Source organism: Alligator mississippiensis, chromosome 4, assembly GCF_030867095.1.
Source record: "Alligator mississippiensis isolate rAllMis1 chromosome 4, rAllMis1, whole genome shotgun sequence".
Taxonomy (NCBI): Eukaryota; Metazoa; Chordata; order Crocodylia; family Alligatoridae; genus Alligator; species Alligator mississippiensis.
In genome coordinates, this window is record NC_081827.1 from 245,200,845 (window position 1) to 245,225,473 (window position 24,629).

Sequence of the window (24,629 nt, forward strand, 5' to 3'; positions counted from 1 at the left end):
TCACTAGGGGCACTTACACACATGCAGGGAGGCTGCTCTGACACAATGTAAATCCAGTCTGCTGGATTAATCGAGTCTGCTGGGGCACAGAAATTAACACGCTCCAGCAGCCTCCAGCATCATGTGTATCAGCATCCCCACACTGCAAAATGGCAGCAGGGCACTTTGAACTAAAGCTTGTCAAACGAGCTTTAGTTCAAAGCGCCCTGCCACCATTTTTTCAGCATCGGGGCACTGATACACGTGACGCTCAGGCGCTCTTAATTAGCGCAACTCGCTAATTAAAGCACGACCCCCGCCTCTCGGAGCACGTCTATAAATGCTCGAGGCTTCTAGTGACAGGTCACAGCTGTCTAGGTTGGGGATAGGCAGTGAAGGTTTCTAGACTAAGGGTGTGACTGCTCCAAACTCCAAGCTAGCACTAACACCAATCAACGTTTATGCAGCTCACAGCTTAAGGTGTAACAAGGCCGTTGATCAGAACGGCAGCAGAGCTCATCCCCTGTACAGGTGTGAAAGGCCATACAAGATGCACAACAGTAGAGAAATAGACCCACTGTTTTCAGCAAGCTGTTGCTTAATGACTACGGGAGAGAGAGAGAGAGAGAGAGAGAGAGAGAGAGAGAGAATGTGTGTGTGTGTGCGCGCGCACACTCTTACCACGCACAGACATTTATTGATTTTTCCCCTTGTGAATAATGCTTATTGACAAAATCATTCAGTTTAAATCATTTAAACAACAGATAGGGGGAGAAAACAGGCTTGAGGATGGAAGGTATTGCATTGTGTATGTGAAGGACGAGCATATAATGCATTTGGTGACCCAGAAAAATATTCCGTGGCTTCTAAGTCTGTTCAGCACAAGTAGATGTCAAGAGAGCTGAAACAAATAGGGAGAGGTTGAGCTTTTGCTTCAGTCAGCTGGAGCTAAGGAAGCCTAAGGTCCCATTCTGAATGCATTTGGAAATAAACATTGACAAGAAAAGTTATTTCTAGTTGGATACCATCAACCTAGGGCCAGGACAGCATAAAGCTGTCACCCACCGTTACAGATATGGTTGCATCATGCAACCAATCAGACTGGAGTGGAGGGAACATCTCTAGCTCAGTTGATGCACCCTACTCAATGCTCTATGGTTTCTTCCCACCAACACATGAACTCGATTTTCCCTTCTCCTATCCAGTTGTTCAGTTCTCTGCTACGAGAACCTCTGCTCCCTTGCTATCCATTCCAGTAGCGATTGGAAGTGCCCTTGTAGACAGAGCCAAGAATTTGGCGTGAAGCTGAGTCCCAGAGGTGTGCAGAGAGCAGAAACAAGGGTACCCTGTAGCCTTCGGATATTCTGCATATACTGTGGCCTGGGGAAGGGAGTCAGGGAGAAGACTGACTGCAGCCGAGTGCACCTTTTTGGTGAGTGAGTTAAAAGAGTTATAGAGTCTATCACTCAGGTATTTCAAAGCCACCACATCCGCTGTAAAGTACAGAGAAAGGCAACCAAATAATCAGGGGTCTGGAGCAGGCTAGGGCTCTGCAGTATAGAAAGAAGAATAAGGGAGATACAACAGAGGTCTATAAAATCCTGCAAGGTACAGACAAAGCAAATAGGGATCAGTTATTCACCAAGTCCCAGAATACTAGAATTAAGGGGCACCCACTGAAATTAGCAGGAGACAGGTTTAAAATTAACAAGAGAAAGCACTTTTTTGTGCAGCTCGTTGACTAACTTGTGCAACTCACTACCACAGGAGATGGCAGAGGCAGACAGCAGAGCCAGGTTTGCAACAGGACTAGAAAAATTCATGGACGATCGACGTATTAATAGGTGTTAAACGGAACAGTCAGAGATGTTTCCTCTGGCATCTGTGAACCAACAATGGGGGATGCTAGGGACAGTAATGAACAGGGGACAGATCACTCTAGAGCAGGGGAGCCAAAAATACAGCCCATGGGCTGGATCCAGCCCACAGAACCATATGATCCGGCCCATTGGTCCTGGACCAACCCCACACACCACAGGTGTTGTGCACAGCCAGTTGGGTTCTTGGGTAGGACTTGGTGCCACAGGCATTGCATGCAGTACAGGGGGCCGGCATGAGATACACACTGTATGTGGTGCCCTGCTGGACTGGCCCTGCATACTGGCTCCACTGAGCATAGATGGCCTGAGACCTGATCCAGGCTGGCCCCAAGCCAGGGCACAGTGCCAGTCGAGCAGCGCACCACATGCAGTGCACGGCCCATGCTGGGCCCCTGATCAGAGGATCAGGTCCAGCCCACGTGCCACCTACAGCACAAACCCCAAAGCGGGTCCAGCACACGGGGCAGCACAGAGGGCACACTGCACACGATGCCCCACCAGACTAGCCCTGTGCACTGTCTCCAGTGCAGCCAGATCTAGAGTATAAACTGGCCCAGAGACCCTCATCCGGCCTGCAAAGCCTGATGAGTTTGATACCCCTGCTTTAGATAGACTCTATACATATGCTCTCTCTCTTAAACATCCGCTATTGCCACTGTGAGAGACCAGATACTGGGCTGGATGGACCATTGATCTGACCCAGTAGATCACTTTTTATGCTCTTATCCTTTGGCCATTAGCACATCCTCTTTATGAGCATGCAAAGTAGAATAGGAAAGGATCACGACATAAAATATGCCAGTACCTGGGACATAAGCCCATGCAGGGTAAGGATCACTGCAGAACTGCACCAACCCTGGAGCACTAGAAATGTTGGCTAAAGAGCCAATGCCAGAAAAGCCGGGAAGATCCCTGCCTCAAACAGCATGCCATGTGCCTTCCACGTGGAGGCATGACCAAGACCTTTCCCCATCGTCTTCAGGGAGGCTCATGCTGATGCTGCCTGGACTTACAAGGTGGGAAGGACGTACCTCAACACTCCTCCACTTTTGTTCACCGAAACAAGTCTATCACTGTTTTGCTCCAAGTTACATATGAGTCCGTGGCACGGCTAGTAAAAGGATCCAGGCATCCTGACTTCCAGTCCCTTCCTTGAATAGACCTTCACAACTCCTGCATTAATTTCCACACAGTGCAAAAAAAAAAAGTGGTGCCTGCTCTGAGACATGTGTTTCTGTTGGTTAACCTATCTATAAAACATTAGCTATTTCCCCATCTCACAGGGGCCTGGTTAAGCTTAATTCATTCGAGTTGGTAAAGCACATTGAGATCCACAAATTAAGGATGCTCTTTAAATGCAAAGTATCAACTGATTATTTCCTTTTTTTAATGCATAGGATGCAGTTGTCCAGAAACTGTATTGGGCCGATTTGCAGCCTTAGATTATTCAGCCTCGTTCAAAAGACTGAATAGAGCAAGCTAACTGTCCAGATGCCTCAGCATAAAAGTATTTCTCTGACTCCCAGCCAAAACCATTTTATCTCTATAAGCAATCCTTAAACGCTGCAGAATACATTTGCTGCTTTCATTACTAAATTACTTTAAAGGTTCAGCAGGTAATTGAAGTTCCAAATGTTTTAAACTGGTTTGGCAACGATTAGTTTTCTTAATGGACTTGCTATCCAAGAACCTTAGAAGAAAAGAAAAAAAATCAACTGGATACTAAATATATACCCTATAATAAAATGGATTCAAATTACATGAAGAATCTGGCTTAATCCCACAAAAAAGGGAAAACTCAGAATCAAGAATAGAGCTCTTTAAGACATACTCGTGAACCATCAACTGAAACTCAAATAAGCAAAAACTCAGAGGGTGGGATTTTCAAAGGCGCTCATTATTAGCTTATGGGCTTAATGGTGTCTTATCATTAGCTTCAGTGGAAACATTATTATCTGAATGATGAATGCTTCTAAAAGTCCCATATGTTTTATGGTATTTATAACACCTTTCATTATTAAAAATGGAGGAACCTACACAAGTTTAGTTACTAGTTATAAGTAGTTCGTTTGCTTTTCCCATTTCCTTCATCACGAACAATGACAACAGAGGATCTGATTCTGCTCCCACAGGCAACATAATTCCAGTAACATTGATAGACTCACCCTTGATTTAAACCACTCTTTGAAATCTCAGCCATGACTCAGCTTCATTTAGGAGAGAAATTTCTTTTCAATTGTTTTCAGGGTCTCTTGAACCAAATAGATGCTGTAACTGTGTTTTACTTACAAAATATCCGACCATTTTCTTTCTGTTAACAAAAATCTTTTCTTTGGGTTTTCAAGAATCTGCTTTTTTAAACAAACAAGTAAGCAAAATTAGCTGAATCATGTCCTGTATCATGCTTAAGATTTTTAAAAGTTTGGCTTGTTCTGTGTTTTCTAAACACCAGTTATCTGCATTTCTGCATATTTTGGTTACTCAAAAAGAGTGAGGACTGTGATCAGCCAGCAATGTGTACAAACCAGCAACTCCAGCCTTATGATAGCTCTTACTCTGACTTCTGCATTACTTCTTGGCAAATCACTTATCTGTCTCATTTTTCTTTCATTTGTAAAATGGAGCTGAAAATAGCCCTCCATGGTAATAATCATGAAATATGCTGTTCTTACTAAGCATCACAATTATACAGTGCTTTTCATCCAGAGATCTCAAATGGTTTTCAAATCATTACTTTCCTTTTATAGATGGGGTAACTGAGGCAGAGGATGATGTGAATTGCTAAAAGACAACCGGCAGACCAGGAGCCAAGGAAGAAATAAAACCCAGAGACATTCCCCTGTGCTGTCCACAGAGCCACACTGCCTGGCCCTTGTATTAATTGCACTAATTTGATGTTTGCAAAGGACTTTGATGCATCAGAGCACTTGTTGTGATCATTGTTCTTCCCGGGCCATCTTCTTTTTGTCCCTGCAGAGAAGCCATAATGTCAGATTTGTAAAATCACAATTAATTCTATGGGAAGAGGCTGTAATGGCAAATGCAGGATTATAGTTTCCCAGCAGGATCCAGCTGCAGAAGCTCGGCAACGAGGAGTGGGGGAGGGAGGGGTGCTCCAAGTGTTACACAGATATCTTTAATAAAAGCAAAAGGAACACAGAACATCAGCAGCCAGAGGCTTGGCTTTGCCGATAAATGATTTCTTTTCTTAGGTTTCCTTCAGTGCAAAAATCCTCTTTCAGCTCAAGAGAAGAATGTAAGATAAGCAGGAAGAATTCAGGATGCTACATGTAAGGGACAGACCAAGGAAAGTTACAGGCATAAGAGCCACCAGCAGGATACTGGTGTCCTAAGCAGGTTATCCCCATCCAAAAAGGCATGCTTGTTTCTACTCACCTGTATGCAATATGGATCCTTTCTCCTCCAAACAAACATACCAAGAGACTTTCTTTAACTACAGTAAGTTTTAGCTGTGTCTCAAAGGATCACACTTTCAGCAGCACTGTGTCTCCTGAGCTCTGGGCTGGTTCACTAGGGCTAGGGACAAACATTCAAAAAGCCTTAGCCTGAATCAATTCAATCTTTACAGATTAGTCTAACCTGCTTAGGATGAACCGGTTTGCAATTGTACAGACATTCGCACTGGACTGAACAAATGCAGGCACATGTCTGCAGTGGCTCAGGCTAAAAGCCAGGGGACGCTAGAGCAGCCCTCTCTTCCCTTCCACACTGCTGAGCTGAGGATGGGTATGGCCAGGCCTGGGCAGGATGCTCTGATTAGGGAGAGGTGTAAACCCCTACTTTGGCTGCACCATCCCAGGCTTTTCCCCGCTGCCTACTCAAGGGGAAGGAATGTTGCCAGCCCCCAGCCCCTGGCTAGCACTCTGAGACAAAGGTAGGGTGTGCAGTGCATGCATCTCTTGATGATACTAAGCTTTTCAGTCTCTCTCCCCTGCTTCTTTACACTGTCTGCAGACCTGACAGGCAAGGGAGCCAGCAGAGGGCTGATAACATGGTGTTTATCAGCCCATCAGCAAAACAAAAGCCTCTCTCATTAGTTCAAGCTCTTCTTAAACAGCTTTTTCTAAGGAAGGAATGGAGGGACATTACCAGCTGACCTGTTTATTAGCTCCAAAAAGCCCTAAGCAAACACTGAAATTGGAGATACGGACACACAGACACCTCTCAGCATTAGCTAGCATATCACATGCCTAGCATCTGTGGGGCTGGGGTCTGTGCTGTGGGTGATGGGAGGGAGGGAGCAGGAAATCCCTGCCTGAGCAGAGAGCAGTGAAGGCTTTGGGGGGCAGGGGGAAGCCAGACAGACCCTGCTGTGCCTGCAGTCTGTGCCAGAGCTCTGGCCAGGGAGCAGAAAGGCAGGGCCAGCCCTGCACTCTGGAGCAGAGAGCACAGCCCAGCTCAGGGCTGGAAAGCATCTGGGATGCTGCAGGATTCTGGTTTAACTTAAACCAGGAAGAGGTCTGGGACAGACATTGCATAAACTAGTTTGACCAAAATCAGTTAAGACTGATACTACATTCAACCAGGTTTATCTCAAACCGGTTTCAGCCATTTTGAAACTGGTTTATGTGCATTAAACTTACATTGTTACAGGTTTAAACCAGTTTCTGATCACTTAAACCAGTTTATGTGTAATGTCTGTCCCTAGCCTAGGGGTTCAAAGGGAAAAATACCACTAGGGAATTACTAGCACTCTTTGAAAAGAGCCCAGATGTCCTTGGAGATGCCTAGTTCAAATAAAGCCCCAAACCTTGCCTACTATGATCAGAGTTCCAACAGTCACACCTTCATTCCTGACAATTCCTAAACTTCAAAACTTCAACTTCAACGCAAGCTTGTTCTTGTATTTATCTAAATGCCCCAAATGCTGTTTAGCTTTATTGGAACAGCCCAGAAGTGTCATCTCGTTACAGTTTTCCCATCATCTTCCAGTTGAGAACAAGTCTGAATAACTTCATCCCAATTGGAACATTTTGGATATATTTGGGGAGAACCACTCAGAACCACTATAAGGTTCTAAGGACCAAGCCCCTAGTATGTTGAACCTCTCATGGGAGTTGCTAAGGGACTGGTCCAAAACCTATTAAAATCAATTGAAAGATCTCCATTGAAGTTAGTGGGAGCTAGATCAGAAACTTGACTACTTTCAGATGAAGTAGACCTAGAATACTTACACTGAAATCACCAGCATTTTCCATTATCAGGGCCTTGGAAGGGCATGGCTCTTTCTACTTTCATTTATGGTAGTTCTGACAGTTGGGAGCAAAGTATAGGTATTGTGTAGTTCTGATTTTTTTAGTAGTGCTTATTGTCTCAAATCCTCTGGAAATATGGACACGATCCCATTTTTAAATAAAGGCAGCCCCCTCTGCTCATGGCATATTTTTATATTATTTTTATGGAAGGTCAAAATAAAAAATAATAAAAATAATTTCTAAAAACAGTACTGAGTCCAGATTTCTGTCTCCTGAATGGAAACGCAGCAGCCAAGAACCCTTCTGGAATTTTACACATATATTTTTACTTTTTCAGCAAAAATCTCTCTTGCACACAACTATTAAGGCAGATGATGACCAAGATTTGCAATGGCAGGAGGGTGAAAATCGTTTGACATTGTCTGATATATGGCTGGAATGTTATTCATGCGGTGCCAGGTGAAGGCTGAGCCTTGCTGCTACACATTTCCAGAGAGCATCTGGAATTGTAATGGTAAGAAGTGACATTCCTCTGGACGCAGGCTGCGGTGCTCTTGTGAGCGTGTGCCCAAGCCCGGTTCAAATCAGGTCGTAAAATCCAATTCATGAAAATAACTTTTTAAAAATAGATCGCTACAATTGGCTTCCTCTGAAACCTAACTGCTTCAGGCTGCTGACTGATCTCCCATGCGCAGGATGTCTATGCACGGAAAGGAAAAGTAATGACTTGGGAGGCTTTAATTCAGTTCCTCGAACTGCTCTCATCTCAGAAGAAAAACACACGCATACTGGGTGAGCAAAAAAGGCACAGGACTCATTAGCCACAGCTGTTAACAAAGCTGCCTGTTAGATAAAGGGAATGAGTCCTCCTTCATTAACATATGTGCTCATCATGCCAGCTAGTTAAGCACAGCTAGACTTGCCCTCTGTACCATCTCCGAAGACTCATCGATCTGGGGGGTTTTAATTTAGTTTGGGTAAAGTTTCCTTCCAGGTTCTGATATTTTTAGGGTCCTAATAGTATGCTCCACTTCTATCCTGCTCTTGGTACAGCTGGGATAGGAAGAAAGAGGGCTGAAAGGGTGAACCTACAGACCCCCCAAGCCTGCATTACACAGAGTTGAGCTCCACCTGGATTCAGAGGCAGCAGAGAATGGAGGCAGGTAGCAGCCAGTTCCCAGGGTGCACTCCCCTCCGCGCCTTGCAGACACCTATTTACAGACGAGACTGGAAACATTAAATTCCACAGAGTTTCCTCCAATTAACCTGCTGCTGAGAAGAAAGCACCTAAGCAAAGCCTTAATGTTGGAGGAGTGGCAGTAGGGCCACAGAGCATCACAGAGCCAACAAGTCACAGAGGGAAGGGCAGTGAGTATTCCCACATCCGCTGCAGTTCCACAAAACCAGCAACATTAGAAAGCATGTGAAGGAAACTTTGCTGGTGACTGTAGGGGAGTTTGCTGGCAACCCTGTTCCTTTACATATCAGAAACCTTCATTGGAAGATATATAATCCTGTATTTACTCTATGGAGGCAGCCTGAGATTTTGATATAGTGTTTAATTATGAGTGTAAATGCATTTTTTTTGCATGTTACCTGTAAATAAAAAAAATAATTAGCCACTATTAAGACTTGCAACATTAAAACACAGGCACAAAAGGGGCATCTACTCCACCCCGAAAAATGGAGTGGCACCTGAGAGATGCACAGTTTTTTACAACTAACTGGGCACAGCTGCACATGCAAAAATTGTGAAGCAATTAACTCCGGAGCTTATTGCTTTGGAGTTTATTACTCGTGAGTGTCATTTTCACACGTGCACCTGGGAGCACAGCACACTAAGTTGGGTCGGAACGGCCCCAGCTGGCAAGGGGCCCAGGGCTGCTCCTGCCTGGCTCACATGCTGCGGAGGGGCTGGCTCCTGCACTGAAGCACCCTTGTGCCCCAACCATCCCCTCCAGCATCTATATGTGCTCTGCTGTGGAGTAAAAAACTCTGCAGCAGAATACTACATGTATTTACAAGTACTGATCTGCTCTGGAGTTTATTAGGGTACTCCAGCCTAATTGCCCTGCACATGAAGGTGAGACAGAGCTAATTAGTCTACACCACAGTAACCATCATGTGTAGACATGCCTACTGTTTGTTAGAACTGTCTGAAGAAAGTAAGGTCTGAGAAAAGTTAGATTAAAAGAAGGAAGCTCTGTTAACGTCTACTGCCAGGAAGCACCCTCCACAATGCCCTGGTATTACTGACAAAAGTCAGCTTTTGTGTGAGACATCCATGGCAAAGTCATAGGACAGAATGGCTGGATCCCAAGCAAAAAGGACTCTGGCAAAAGCAAAAGGCAAGAAGCAGAATCAGAGCTGTAAATGGTTTCTGACAATTTTCCCTTCAAGAAGAGATCTATGTAAAATATGGAATAAATTACCAAACCTGGGACAGAAAGCACTTTCAGGAAGGTGAAGCTCTTTAATAGCATGTCATTAAATCTCTCTCATATTTGACATTTAAGGCAAGATGTAATATTCACAGCAGACTTTGTGCAATAGAGTATGTGCAGTGTCTGTGAGCAAGTACAGCAGGCTGGGATCCGAGTGCCTAGGTTATGAGCAATCCAGGTGGCCATAAGCAAAAGATGAATACCAAGGTACATGCATTAGAAATATCTGCTACTGATTCACTTTGCCTGCAGACACAACACCTAAAGCATGAACACTAGGCACAGGCTGCATCCTCGACCTATATAAACTGCCATTATTCTACCCACGGCACTGGCATCAGGCAGGCCAATTTTAACACCAGATCTGACACATATATATTTAAAAATAGGATCAGCATAATAGGGTCTTAAGACACTCTGACTAGTTAAGGTGGACAAGGCAAAGGTGTGTTAATCTTATTTCCAGGACTAAGGCCAAGCTCTGCAAACCCATGCACGGAAGGAAGCAGGCTGATTACATCCTTATTTAGGTACTCACAGCAAAGTGACTTAAGGCCTAAGTGCTCTCCACTTCGTTCAATTTGAGATGCCTATCTAAGAGCTCAGTGCAAGATGGAAGAACGGTAAGGCCTAGTACTATGGCTCCAAAAGCACGCACTCGGGCCCTGAGTGCAACTCATACCAAGAGTGGTCTCCAATGGACACAGCTGTAAATGGCAACCTGATCATTTAAGCTGAATAGTCAAAGGCAGCAATATTTGATACTAGCCACATCATTCGCTTCTGTGCCACTGGTTCAGAAATTAATGTGTCCTAACCATGCCAGATCATGGCCTACTTAGCTCAGGTGGACCTTCAAACTAAGTGTGGATTAGGTACTTCACTGTAGCTCTAGTGTTTGAAAATCATATTGTCAAAAAGACTGCCATATATATATATATATATATATATATATATATATATATATATATATAACTCCTGTTATGGAACCCATGTTCACAAACCCCAGCACAGCTTTATCACCCTCAGGTGGCATGGACCAAAGGAAAGCATGGCAGTCTTTTTGACTATATGGATATATATGTATGTATGTATGTATGTATGTATGTGCAGATGGAGTTCATAAACAAAGCGACGATGCATGTAGCTTCGCCGCTGCTTGTCACCATCTGACAAATGTGTTTACTAATAATTCACTATTTTATGGAAAGATTGTGCCACTAACTATTTTTAAAGTGCTTTGAGACCCTCAGATATTCTATAAATGCAAACTATTACTACTAATTGTTATCATCTTTATCATCGCTCAGTACCAAGCACTGCTCAGCCAGTGTAAGAAGGAGCTCAACCCCTCAAGGGTTTGGAGCCCAGCTGCATATGGTTAGCAGATAATAGTTGCTCTGGCTGGGAGGCTTGCGGCCAGCTGGAAGTGGTAACCAGTTAATAAGGGTGGAGCCACAAAGAACTCCAGGGGAGGAGTGCTGGAGAGAAAGGAGAGAGCAGGCTGCTGCATTGGGGAGAAGCCCAGAGTGAAAATTGTCCCCCTCTCCAGAAAGGACAGAGGGGTTCAGTTTAGTCTGTTATGGATTCAAGGTAGTTTTGTGAAGAATAAAACTGGCCTGAGAATGCAGCTGACCTGCCTGTTTAAGACAGCAGGACAAGTGACCTGCCTACAGCCAGGCAAAAGTGCTGTGCTCCATGCTCTCCATGATCTCTTTGACTACAGCTTGAGGTGCATGCTATCGAGACTTACAACTTGATTGCCGTTCACAGACAGGCTCAACTGTCTGGTATTTTTGAAGCACTGCACATGACCAACCCCAGTACACGTCTCCCAGGTAAAAGCCTGGTGGTAGAACTGCAGCTATACCAAGACCCAAAATCAATTCCAATCATGACAAATCATTTGGAGCGTCTGGTGATGCCTCACTGTGCAAGTCAGGTGGTGCAAACAAATGGTTTAGTGTTTAGATGTTAAAAGCGTCATTTTTACAATATGTTAAGCATCAGTTTTAATTCATCTAAGATTATTCAGCTAACAGATTTCCCCCTAGCTTCAGAGGCTTTTTAACCAGTCAGTTTATTTATCAGCTTCTCTTCTTCACACCCAAAAGAATTTATTTCCTTAGCACAGTTTCCCATTAAGAAATTGATCTTAAAAACCTGGAGAACTGGATCCGTTATAGATCAACAGGGTCCTCTAATTGGTGGCAGAGCTGTTTAACGCTCCAGCTAGCTTTTGAGTTGAACTGGAGCAAGCTGTTAGCTGGAGATTCGAGCACAGTGGATCTGGGCCATTGAAGTTCATAAGATCATTCCTTTTCACCCATCAGACTTGCTTACTCCCTTGGACTGAATTTATCTGAATGCTTCAGACTGACTCTATTAGCATCATTCCCTGAACTCTCTAATCTGTTCTTCTGCGATGAAGCTGGCAGTTTAAATTGCCATGAAGACAGTGGCAGACAGTTTCAAAGCGTCTGGCTCTTTATGATATATCTCTGCGAACAGGAGGCGACGGACATGAATCAGAATGCACAAGGATATGGCTTTATGCCTTACTTCTTCATGAAGTGCCTGATCTCAGCAGCACCAGGGCATAGTGATGGCTGAAGTACTTGCTATGAAAAGGCCAACTCCTACCTCACTGTAGCATCCGAGATACCACATTATTCCGCTACGTCTAGAAGGAGACAGCTTGCCAAGTCTCCAGTACCAATTTATAGTAAGTCTTAATGTTGACTATGTAATACTGAGCACTGTGGGTATCTCTCTCCCCTTGACCTTGCAAATCCAACAATATCACAATCCTTCAACATTTTCCTCTATTGTATTACTAAAATCAAATCTTTTCTTTCAGTCCCAGCAATTACAATTCAAGACCTATCAAGACCCTCAGCCTTTTGTTTATTTAGTTCTGTGACCTCCTCTTCTCTGGCCTTCCTGGCCAGGTACGTACACTTTTACAGGTAATGTCTAAGTGATCGGAAACCAGTCTATACCCACAACAGAACAGAAGTTTGGCACACAAAACCAGTCTATACCCATACCAAAACAGAAGTTCAAGACACACAGACTGGTTTAAAAATAATGGGACCCAATCTAAGGTTTGCCCCCCAATCCCACCAAAGGGCAAAAGTGCATTCTGTTCACTACCGATCTAAACTACGCCACTTACACAAAACTGTGCAACTTAGATCTATTCTGCCTCAGGCTTTTTGAATGTCTGTACCTAGCCCCTGACACTTACATTTTCCACTCCATGATCATACAATGTGCATGCAATTCCTTGCCCATGGCTCTGACAATGGCACTTCCCACTTTAAAACCCTCCTCAGGATCTCCTTTTTTTCCGTGGCACCGCATTCAAGCTGTTCCTTCTGATGCTCAAGATCCTTGACAATTCTGACCTTTCCTACTTATCCATTTGTGTCTTTTTTTTATGTGTGGCCTTTAACTATTCCCTCTGTTCTGTTGCTTTTGCTAGACTTCACCATCCTCCATCCATTTCTCCCACCATTGTCCTTCTGCTTTCTTCTAGCTGGGATGCTCAGCCAAAACTAACCCACAAGGTCATCATTTTCTCCTTCAAATGCCTGAGATATGCACTTTACAAGCAGACCAAAGGAAAAACTCTGTGATTTTATAATCCAAGTTAGATCCGTTGCGTCTTGTCTTCGATGGTAAGCTACCTGTGGCAGGGCCTATCTTTTTATTCTGTGCTTGTAAAGCACCTAGCATTGCAGGTTGCTGGTCCATGATGGAAACTCTTAAGTGTTATAAAACTACAAGTAATAAATAGTAGTAGATCAGAGAGACAGCAGCAGAGTTGGTCAAAAACATGGTACTTACTTTAGGGTACAATTTCACAAGACGCCATCAGAATCCTCCAACTAATCTCTACAGGTTTGTTCTTCCTCTGTAGCCTTAGTACAACATACGACTACTAAACCCAGCTGGGACCAGTAGAAACTAGCTAAAAATTTTCAGTTGAAATTTCCACTAAGAGACTAACAAGGGGAAAGACAACAGTAAAGGGTGGAAAGTAAATACTGCTCTAAAGAGAAACTAGATATTTCCAAATTCTGCCCATCATTTCGTTGAATACTTCTTGCTAGTTATTGCTTTTAACTTCTTGCAGATTTATTTTTACTGCAACTTAATTGTACTTGCTACATGCAATAAAATTTGTTATTTTAGTGCTTTTCACAGTAAAGTACCCTAACCCCTCCATATTATTTTACAGAACAGTGTATTCAGACAGTGGCAGTGTACCCACTGTCTAGATAAATGCAGAATCAGCCACTGTACTGTCAGTAAGGTCTCAATTTAGATAGCAGAAAATCTTTAAGGAGGGAGAAAAGGTGAGCCAGGACACTGGAATTACCCCTTTAACCAAATGCCATAAATTCTCCATCCCATACCTGCACAGCAGTTGCTAGGGATAAGCAACGAAGAAAATGTAATATTTCATCCAAAGGATGACACTTCTGTCTACTTAGTACCAACATGTGGCACCAATACATGGTATTGCTGCATCTGCTGGGATGGGACTTAAACCCATGACCTTCTAGTCCAGAGTCAAGAATGCTACCCCCGAGCTTTAAATACATGGCTTTGAACGCATGCTTGCTATAAAAAATAGCTGAGATTGATTCACACCTTGAGGTTGTACTTCCATTTTTACTGAATTCTTTTAAACGAGTGGAAGTTTCGCCGGAAAAAAATGAGAGCTTTGGGACTGGGCTCTGTACTAGAAGATTTGTAAACTCTGAAAACCCAGTAATGAAACAAATTCCATGCTCACTAATGGCTCATACTGCTCAGAGACTGTATCACTGATGTCCTTATACAGATAAACAGCCAAACTTGGCACAGCTGAATTTTCCACTCCCATTCAAGTCACACTATAACAATGCTCTTTGTTTTCAGCTTGAAGCCTGTTTGGTGCAACGACAGTTTGATGTTCCCTTGCCAGACTAATGAAAAATACACTCTGCTAATTTTACTAAGTGCCATGCCGGTATCTCTGGAGACTATGCCTTCCCCCTCTTTTCCATATAGTAATAAGATTTGCCCTCTGTTAATGAAATACGTGTTACATTAGCTGAAGTGTGGATGGTAGTCCGGGTCTCTCATCCCCTTTCCCGAATGACATATGGTCAGGCGGCAAAAAAAAAGTTCAAGTCAACTGCTTTGATAGAGAACTTCTTCCTCCTTGTTTCATTTAGCATGGTGGCTCATGAGTTGATAATCCCTGCAGAGCTCCTTTTTCTTCCCCCGGTGCCCAGTGGTTTATCATGTCCAATTAGCCATCTGCCATGCCTGTACTCCCATACAAAAGGAGCACGCTCCCCTCCACCACAACCCATCAGCAGGGCTATTGTCCCAGCTGACAAACACGAATCAGACGCTATTGTTTCCAACTGATGCTGCTGCTCTGAATATAGGCTGCCAGTTGTGATTAAAACAGCAGGGGTGCCAAATACTCTCCAGGAATAAGGAACTATGCAAGGAACTCGAATATTACCGAGGAACCCTGAGCAAGTCCTTTTGCTGTGCACAAACTCATTTCAGGTAATAATTATATTGGACCCTGTTGCTACTACACAAAGGCCTTGACAAGAAGCCCTCTCACCCAGAGACAGAAACTTCCTTGAGTCAAAGCAATTTCCTGAAAGATTTATTTTAGAAAATAGGCATAAGGCACAGCTTATGGCACTTGTGCACAGCTCACCAAAAACGGAGTTAACAAACCCCTGAAGACACAGCTGAGTAAATATAAACTGCTACTATTACAAAGTGCATGAGGAGATTCATTTAATTTCTGCCACAAACAGTACACACTCAACTTTTTTTTTTTTCCCAAGGCCACTTTAGTAACATAAATGACCGGAGCAGCTGGTACACCAGTCACTGAGATGTTAAATTGAAAATCATTTCCTCTTATTATTCTCAGCAAAGCACGATGTGACCTTATACTAAAAAGTACAGTTTGCCTAATTGCAGTAGTTTTCTTCCATCAGTGAAACTGAAATGGTGTCTCGTATAATTAAGGCTGCAAAAAAGGAATTTCATTTTCAGCTTAAAAAGGCAATTTGTTGCCTTTAAGTGGGAGACAGAAAATTAGGCAATCTATGTCCCTACATAGCCTCATTCACCGAGGGACTATCAGAGCCACAGCCAAGAACTCAAAGGTTTTCCTGTCTTATATGTAAGAACATGCAGATAAGACAGAGATTCCCCCCCCCCCACTTCAACACGCTTTAAATATTATATTTAATTATATTAAAGAACTAACATCCATAAACAAAGAGTAACATTATTTTGTAGCCACGTGAGGAAGTGTGAACTTTCTAGTACTTGCCAACGTGTTTGGAGGAGACCGCGTTTCCTGGGTTCAGTCTCAACTGTAGCCTCAGCAAGCCATAAAAATAGCAAATCTTCTGACCAAATGTGTTTCCTTTCTTGCACAAACACAATCCGAGCTGCTCTGACCAAGGCCTAGATTATAACTGATATCAGCCTGCAGTTTGGGCCAAGTTCTTATTTAAGTGACACGAGTAAAAAAAATATTGAAGAATTCCTTTCAAACCAATTGAATTATCCCAGATTAGACCAAGGATAACAGAGATCAGTGTCTGACCTAGAATCTCTTACTGAAAAAGATATTTTTAAATGAAGAACTGTGATGTCTTTCTTTGAGAACCACCTGTGCTCCCGAGTCCTCTAGCTGCACGCACACATATTACTTCTCTGCTTGCTTTCCCTTTCTTCCTCATATCCAGTTTTCTTTTGCAACGCATGCATTATAAACCTCTCTGCTCTGCTTACGAGGCTGACTGGGCAAAGCTGTCTAGGTGGTATTGTCCCTCCTGGTTTAACAGAGGGCATGGATGCCATGCAAGGCTGCAAAATAAAAGCTGTTTATTCACTGAAATATTAAAAGCCAGACACCCATCCAAATCAAATAAGAGCAGAACTACCTCTCAGGTCATTCAGGACTTCGAATCATAAAATGCACAGCTATTTGGGCTTATTGAGGTCTAATATGCCATACATATTTTTCCTTGATATAACTGTGATGTACATATAAATACCACTAGGTAGTGTACTGTACTGTACATGTCATCGTGGAGCAATAAAGCTGCCACTCTATATCCATAATCAAACTTCCTTGGGACTATAAGGTCAGAGCAGCTGAAACAACAATCCCGTTCATACCATGTCCTCCTGCTGCAATGAGGCCCCGCACACCTGTCCAGCGGGAGAATGCCCCGCAGGTTCCTAGCTAAGAAGGTGCATGCCCTTGCTTTCAGGTCTCCGAAATCTGACTCCACATTCAAAATGTCATAGTCCCCAAAAGTTTTTCAGAAATTTAAGACACTGGGAAAAGCAGCATGATACCTTCCTGGCCAACCTGATCCTCACATGCACCAGTATCACTTGTTCATCATTTCCACGGATCTAATAGACACATTTCTATGTTCTACTATAAGATTTCTTCTACTCATTGTGCGGGCTGGGAGCGGTCTGAGGCCCTTTTTTCGCATGGCGGGCTGTGGCCAGCAGCCCGGACACGCCGGGTCAGGGAAGGCAGGCGGCAGGCTAGAATTAGGCACGGACGCTTAGCGGTTGATTTAAGATTATTTTACTTACACCAAAGATGGTCGCGGTGCAGGCAGGAAAACTTGCTTGAGTTGCAGTTACAGACAGAAAAGAAGAGAGGCGGACTAGAGTTCCTTCCCGTGAACCTTCTAGCCCATCCGGTTGAAAGCTCTAAACCGTGAGCCCATCGTGTCAACCGAAGAAAGTAACTCGAAGCAGAGAGCTCTGAATACACTCACACGAAGTTTGCTAGGCTCCGTGGAACTTGCGCACAGGGAAGGGTACGTCGAGGGATCAGGCGGCGACGGGGAGAGGCGAGAGGTTGATCAGACCCCTATAGCCTTCTTGAGATACACACTGGGTCCAATAGGCTCCACAGCGCTTAGAGATCTTCACGAGATGTGAAGTTCTCTTCCTCCTGATAGTCGTGGAGTCCTCCAACTTGGACGGAAACCGCTCAAGCCTCTTATATGGCTAGCAGGCCAATCACTAGCCGCCACGTGGGAATAATTTAGAACTGGCCAATAGTAGGACACAAATTTGTATACAAATGGCGGGAACTCCTTGCACCGTACATTTCTCTTTTTGCAGCTAAGAAATGCACCCTGCAAAGAAAGCTACGAGTGGCAGGAAACAATTTAGCAGTGCCGAAGCACACACAAACAAAAATCACACCCTTGGGTTGTGACACTCATGAGCAGCCAAGGCACTGGTGCATTCTGGGGGACTGGGTGTTATTTTTTACAGTACAGTGCTCTTCCCTTGGGGCTACATCCAAACCCCGTGAAGGCAACAGGATTTTTCCACTGACTGAGTTGTCCTGGATCAAACTCGTAGAGCACCATGTGCCAACATCACTAATGTCCGTGCTGTATTGATGTGTCTTTTATACTCCCCCTATTTTTGAAAATCACAGATTGTTAACTTGTCAGTAAGGATTAACACTGGGCAGAAACAGGGTGTATAAGGTCTCACTCAGGCACTAGCCATTCGTATTTGCACCAAACGAAGTATTACATTATTGTCCCAAACAATAGCTTATTCTCACTGGGAAGAAAATGAACGGTAAGTAACCACCAAATGTCATTCCCATTGTATTTTGCAATTTTTAAAACTCTTTTCCAGAGAGACCAAATATCTTGTGGGCTAGACAATAGGCCATGGAGTTGGCTAGCTGCCAGTTTAAAGACAAGGGCCATAATGCTCCCTTTCATGGATAGATAAAATAGGTAATGCCCCTCCAACCAGAAATCCACAGAGCTATTACCTTTGCAGAGAGTTTTCTATAGGGACATGGCAAAATTGTGCATGTCCCTATTAGCAGCTCTGACTCAGCTATACCTCACCCTACTACATGCCTAGACTCGGGTTCCTCTTTCTGCAGATCCCTGATATTCCTCCGACAGGGTCAGGAGGAGAAAGGACAGTGCCACAGAAGCGATGGAGGAAACAGGGACATTTGCTCATGGAGGCTCCATCGTATGCATATGTGGGGAAAGATGTGATGATCAGCTGAAAGAGCAAACTTCAACATCTTGCTATGACTCCAAAAGCATGCGTGCCAGCCTTGCTCTGGGATCATGCTGAAGGCTGTTCCCAGTCCACCCAGCTGTGAACAGATACCTAGTCATTCAGGCAGCACAGCAAGGTATTCGCCTCGTTGCACCCCTGTATACCTCAGACTATAGGAACTGCCACGTCTTAACCACACTAACTCAAAGGGTCACTAGGCTCAGGCAGACCTGTGACTTTATTCAGTGACCTGGGCCCAGGTGTAGAGAGACCCAAATTTAATCCAGGTAAACTACGGAAACAACCATAAGGAAAAGTAATCTGATTAAAGAAAGAATCAAATGAAATGAAACGCATGTTCATGATGTCATTGATCAAAATCTCCTGAAAAAAAGTGTACTCCATAATTTGACAGTGTCCCTTTAAACAACGGAGGCTCTTTCCAAGTGGTACACAAAACATGACAGTCTTTTCTATCTCATGGCCTCCTTTTTTAGGTATCAGTTATCAGAATGGACCTTATAAATTATGAATTCTCAAGGTGAGGAAGTCAGGCATCATGAGTACCCCTCACAACCAGTGACAAGTAGATTGAATCAATTTATCTGCTCCACTAGCAGACACTTTATTCCATTGGCCTCAAGAAGCACTTCTCTGCAGACATAATTTCAAGCACATCTATTGATCAAACAGCCTGTCCACTGCCAATCATTTTAAAGTTATTTAGTAGCAGAGCTGCCAGTCACTTGTGCTCAAATGAACAACAGTGAAACTCTCAATGCTGAAGGAAAGCAGAAAAAAAGCAAAGGGAATAATAATTCATTGCACTCAAAAAAGAACAATAGCAATTTTAAATTCACCCACAGGAAACATCAGCGACGCGTTCCACACCCTCGTATCAGATACAATCCATGTTCGATTTAGACGCCAAAAACATAATTTAGAAAAGAAAGCCTACCCACCGGCATACGTGGCATATTAACGACGACTCTTTCCACAAACATCACTGGATTGCTGAATTACTTTATCCAGTTAACCTATATAAATATTTAAGTTTTAATAAAAGATTTCCTCATTGTCTTCACACCAACTTCCAAAGCGTAATATAGAAATTCCTTAAGCATTGGCACAAAGCTTTTTCTATACATCCCTATATACCCAAGTTCTCTCATTCACAGCCATATGCTTTACAATATGACTTCCTGAGCTACATTCATTCTTCAAGCAATAAAGTCATTTGGATTCAGACCCACACAACACTGCATATTTCACAAGCGATGCTTAATAACCTATTGACATTTTTCCTGAAGAACTTATGCACAATTTTATTTTCCCAATCTGTGGCACCAAAATGGAAATCAAAAAACTCCAGGCTTAATAATGAATATAAAGACAGAGAGCATTTAAAGGGTGCATTTAAAACAGAAGTCATGGGCTTGAGGCAGAAATAACTGCAAGGATCTCCACAGTTTGCTTTATCCCTTGAGGTCAGACCAGATGAACTCAATGGTCCCTACTGGCCTTACAGTCTATGAATCTGTGAATTTTGATCTCAGTTATACAAGTGAAATCCCGGTGAAATAAATGGAATTATTCTTCTTACACACTACTGTAACTAAAATTAGAATAATCCCTAGCATGCATTTTTTTTTTTCACAGATATTTAACTAAATTCTGATCTGAATTATTCTGGTATAAATCCACTGATTTCTTGGCTATCGGCTCACACCTGTGAGAGTTCAAAATCACATCAACCTTTGGTTACCTTGGGTTAGTCCCTTTGATTTTGTTTTCCACGTGCAGCTCGCAGATCTATGGTAGAACGACTCTCCACGAAGAGTCTTCCTCTCTGCCATCTGCTCTTCTGATAGTCCAAGAAAGAAGTCTACCAGCCCGCAAGGTGTACCCTCTCTGTTTAGAAAAGCTTTTGACTGAGATCTCTTGATGGAGAAGGATGCTAGGAGCTGGATTTCCTCACTGGGGAACACTGCCTTCTGTGTTTATGTTGTATTCCTGTGGTCACTGTGAATTTGGGGACAGTCCTTTTTAAAGCCAATTGTCACCAACTCCTTTCCGAAAGTTTTCCCATATGGATGATTCACAGTCGCTACTGGGACAATAAATGCTTAAAAAGCATTATGTAAAAATCCAGAGCTGTTGGTTCAGAGGTAATACCTTTTATTAGACCAACTAAGAAATCGTAAAAAAATTATCTTTTTCTGCAATCTTTCAGGCCCACACGCCCTTCATTAGAATCAGGGAAAATTAAAGATGATAAAAAGTCCCCATTGGTAGGAAGTAGTATTATAATACTATAGTATTATAATATATTACTAGTATTATACCGGTATAATACTAATATTACTAGTATTATTATTATTACAACAATAAAAAGTATTATTGCATTTTCACACACTGTGAATGCACCTTTTTTAAATCAAAATTTGTACACAAATAGCACAGACTGCTTAACAAAAGTTGAGACCAAAAGAAAGGAAACATTGAGGGAAAAATGAAGGTGCTAAAAAGCTGACTCAGGTCTACCCAACAAACATAGCCGAGGATCTGATCTCTCGGTCCTCTCTCAGACAAGGCTCTCATGGATTCATGCCCGAGACGACAAGAAAGGTTAGATTCTCTGTGTGTTTACAAATTTTCTATCAAGACTTTCTCCCTTAAATACCACATCAGCTGTTTTCTCTGGCGTCCATTAAGACTGATATCAACAACCACTCCAGGCAGTCACAACATCCACACACAAAGCGAGGAGAAAAGAGGATGAGCAGGCATCCATAGAAAAAGAGGCTGTTCCAATAAGAATTCAGCAATTCCACTGAGTTCAGGCCGGCTGCCAGCTGTCTCGATCTGTTTATCACTGGTATTTGTTTTAATTATAAAGCCTGCCTGATATCACTACTGACAAGCAAACGGTGCTTCTTCACGTGAAGTAGTCAATGATTTTTTTTCCATCGGTGCCAGCATTTTGTGTTGCAGAAGACACACCGCAGAATCAAAGCTTTCACTTATTCATCCAATCATTCATTGATTCATTAAATCTAGCTGGATCATTCATCTAGCTCCTCCCTTGAGTTAATGGGAAAGCTAAGAAACTTTCCAAGACTATTTTCAATGAAACATCTAGGACACCAAACCAAATGATATGCATGGTTCCATGGGGGCAGAATTTCTGATAAAGGAGGAAGATTGGAAAAATGTCTAATCCCAGGCTTCTGTGATGCTCTTTACATGGTTAGATATATTTATTTGACAAACCGGACTAAGCTAGTTAAGTCATTGAAGCCCCTCTGACCTTAACTCTGATATCTCATTTGCATGGGGAATTAACAGCTATTAGACAATGGTATACACCTTTAAGAAAGAGATTCCTAAATGAAAATAACTGTTTTTAAAAAAAAAAGATGCTGCTTTTTTTACGAGTGCTCTCTACACATGTTCAGTAACCAGGTAGGGTATCAACTGGCAAACAGCCATTGGCTTAGTAGATCACAAGATACACACAGTCAGACCTCATTATAATTATTCTCTAGATCAAAGCCATCTCCTGTAAATGGGGAGGGGGGCAGTCTATGAGAGTTGGGAGCCACGCTGCTGTTGCAGATCTACAGCCAGGACCTTCCCTAAAGTTGCGGTGATGGCCAGATTGTTTTGCTGTAACTGGAGACTGAAGCACCCCGCACGGCTTGTGATCAGGTGAAGGGGGAAGATGAAAAAAGAACCGGCTGAGGAGCAAAGCCCTGACAAACAACTGTGGCAGCAAGTGTCAGCTCCAGCCTGGGGAGCTTTCAGTCCTTTCTGATGCGAGCACTGAATCCTGCGCAAGGTTGAATGAAACACCAACCCCACTCACAGGCAAGGCTTCCTTAAAAATGCTACCTCTGAAACAAGAGGGAATCCCCCCCCCCAACCCTGCCTGCTTCAGCTCCAGACTTTCATCCCGCACACAAGTGGGTCTCGGAGCCAAGGGCCCCGTGAGGATAAGCCCATCGGGTTCGGGAGCGCTCAGTCGCAGGGCCAGGCTTCCTAGGAAATTCAGCCCAGGCGATCTCGTAACAAGTGCTGTCCCGTTCCTGGACTTTACCGCCACCCTCTCCATCTACAGAGCATAGCAGAGCCCTCGCGGCGCACCCCAACACGCCTGGCTCCTGGCCACCCCAAGGAGCAGCACTGCCACCGTCCCCAGGCCAGCCTGGTCCCCGGGGCCCCTGAGCCCCTCGGCCTCGCTGCCAGTCCCAGGTTGGCAAAGGCTTGCAGGGGGGATTGCAAGGGAGGGGCAGGCAGGCAGGGTGCATGGGGAAGGGACCCCTGCGCCAGCCTGAGCAGAGGCAAAGGCGGCCCCTTGCCCCCCGCAGAGCTTCACCCTAAAGCCCAGGCGGCTGCAGCTCCGCTCGGCTGAGCCTCTGGCTCCATCACCAGACCTGAGCGGGGAAGTGGCCGGAGCGGGGGAGGCACTCGCCGGAGCTCGTGTGTGTGGCTCCCGCAAGACACCCAGCAGACAGCCCCGCCTGGCCCTGGGGGGGGATGGTGCGTGTGTGTGTGTGGGGGGGTTGTGAGGGGTGTATGCGTGCGACTGATGGATGTGTGTGTGGGAGGGCATGAGGGGTGTATGCAGATGTGTGTGAGGTGGGTGTGGGGCTGTATGTGTGGGGCTGTATGTTGGGTGTCTGTATAGGGGGTGTATGGGTGTGTATGTGTATACGGGGGTCTATGAGGCAGTGTATGGGGGTGTATGTGGGGGGGTGTATGGGAGTGTGTGTATGTGTGTGCATGTGGGGTGTGTATGTGTGGGATGTATGGGGGTGTGTGTGTGTGTGTGTGCGCATGTGTGGATGTGCATGAGGCAGTGTACAGGGGTGTCTGTGAGGGGATGTACGGATGTGTATATGTGTATGTGGGGGTGTATGGGGGGCGTGTGTGTGTGTGTGTGTGTGTATGTGGGGGTGCGCATGAGGCAGTGTACAGGGTGTCTGTGAGGGGATGTATGGGTGTGTATATGTGTATGTGGGGGTGTATGGGGGGGGTGTGTGCATGTGGTGGTGTGCATGAGGCAGTGTACGGGGGTGTCTGTGAGGGGATGTATGGGTGTGTATGTGGGGGTGTATGGGTGTGTGCGTGCATGTGATGGTGTGCATGAAGCAGTGTATGGGGGTGTCTGCGAGGGGATGTACGGGTGTGTGGGGGGGGTGTGGATGAGGCAGTGTCCGGGGGTGTCTGCGAGGGGATGTACGGGTGTGTGGGGGGGGTGTGGATGAGGCAGTGTCTGGGGGTGTCTGCGAGGGGATGTCTGGGTGTGGGTGTGGGGGGTGCGTGGGGGTGTGCACGAGGGGTGTCTGTGAGGGGATGTCTGGGTGTGGGGGGGTGCGTGGGGGTGTGCACGAGGGGTGTCTGAGGGGATGTACGGGTGCGTGTGTGGGGGGTGCGTGGGGGTGTGCACGAGGGGTGTCTGCGAGGGGATGTACGGGTGCGTGTGTGGGGGGTGCGTGGGGGTGTGCACGAGGGGTGTCTGTGAGGGGATGTACGGGTGTGTGTGTGTGGGGGGGGTGCGTGGGGGTGTGCACGAGGGGTGTCTGAGGGGATGTACGGGTGCGTGTGTGGGGGGTGCGTGGGGGTGTGCACGAGGGGTGTCTGAGGGGATGTCTGGGCGTGTGCGCCCCCCCGCGCCGTGCCGGGGCCGCCCAGGACGAGGGCCGGCGGCGGGGACGAGGCGGACAAAGCGGCGGGGCGGTCGCGCGGGTCGGGTCGGGTCGGGTCGGGTCGTGTCGGGTGGGTACCTGTGCGGAAGAAAGCGTCCACGTCCGAGTCGGGGCCGGCGCCCTCGTCCGCCGGCCCGTCCGCGGGGTTCATGGCTGCAGCTGCGGGCGCTGCCGGGGCCGCGGGCGGGAGCAGCTCAGCCGCGCGCCGGGCTCATCCCTGGGCTGGGCCGGGCCGGGCCGGGCTGGGCGGAGGCGCCCTGCAGCCGGGGATCCCGCTCC

General features: G+C 45.1%; 2 protein-coding genes across 7 annotated transcripts in view; both read right to left on the reverse strand.

Moving 5' to 3' along the window:
* The window catches only part of KALRN (kalirin RhoGEF kinase), a 759,663-nt gene extending 735,069 nt beyond the window's left edge, over positions 1–24,594 (reverse strand). For all 6 annotated transcript variants that reach the window (XM_059727473.1, XM_059727469.1, XM_059727471.1 and 3 more), the window contains exon 1: positions 24,429–24,594. In XM_059727473.1, the coding sequence (XP_059583456.1) occupies positions 24,429–24,501 (73 nt within the window). In that variant the 5' untranslated portion in view covers positions 24,502–24,594. The remainder of the gene's footprint in view (positions 1–24,428) is intronic.
* LOC102560984 (tetraspanin-7) overlaps positions 1–24,629 on the reverse strand; it is a 250,189-nt gene that overhangs the window by 121,267 nt on the left and 104,293 nt on the right. The window lies entirely within an intron of this gene.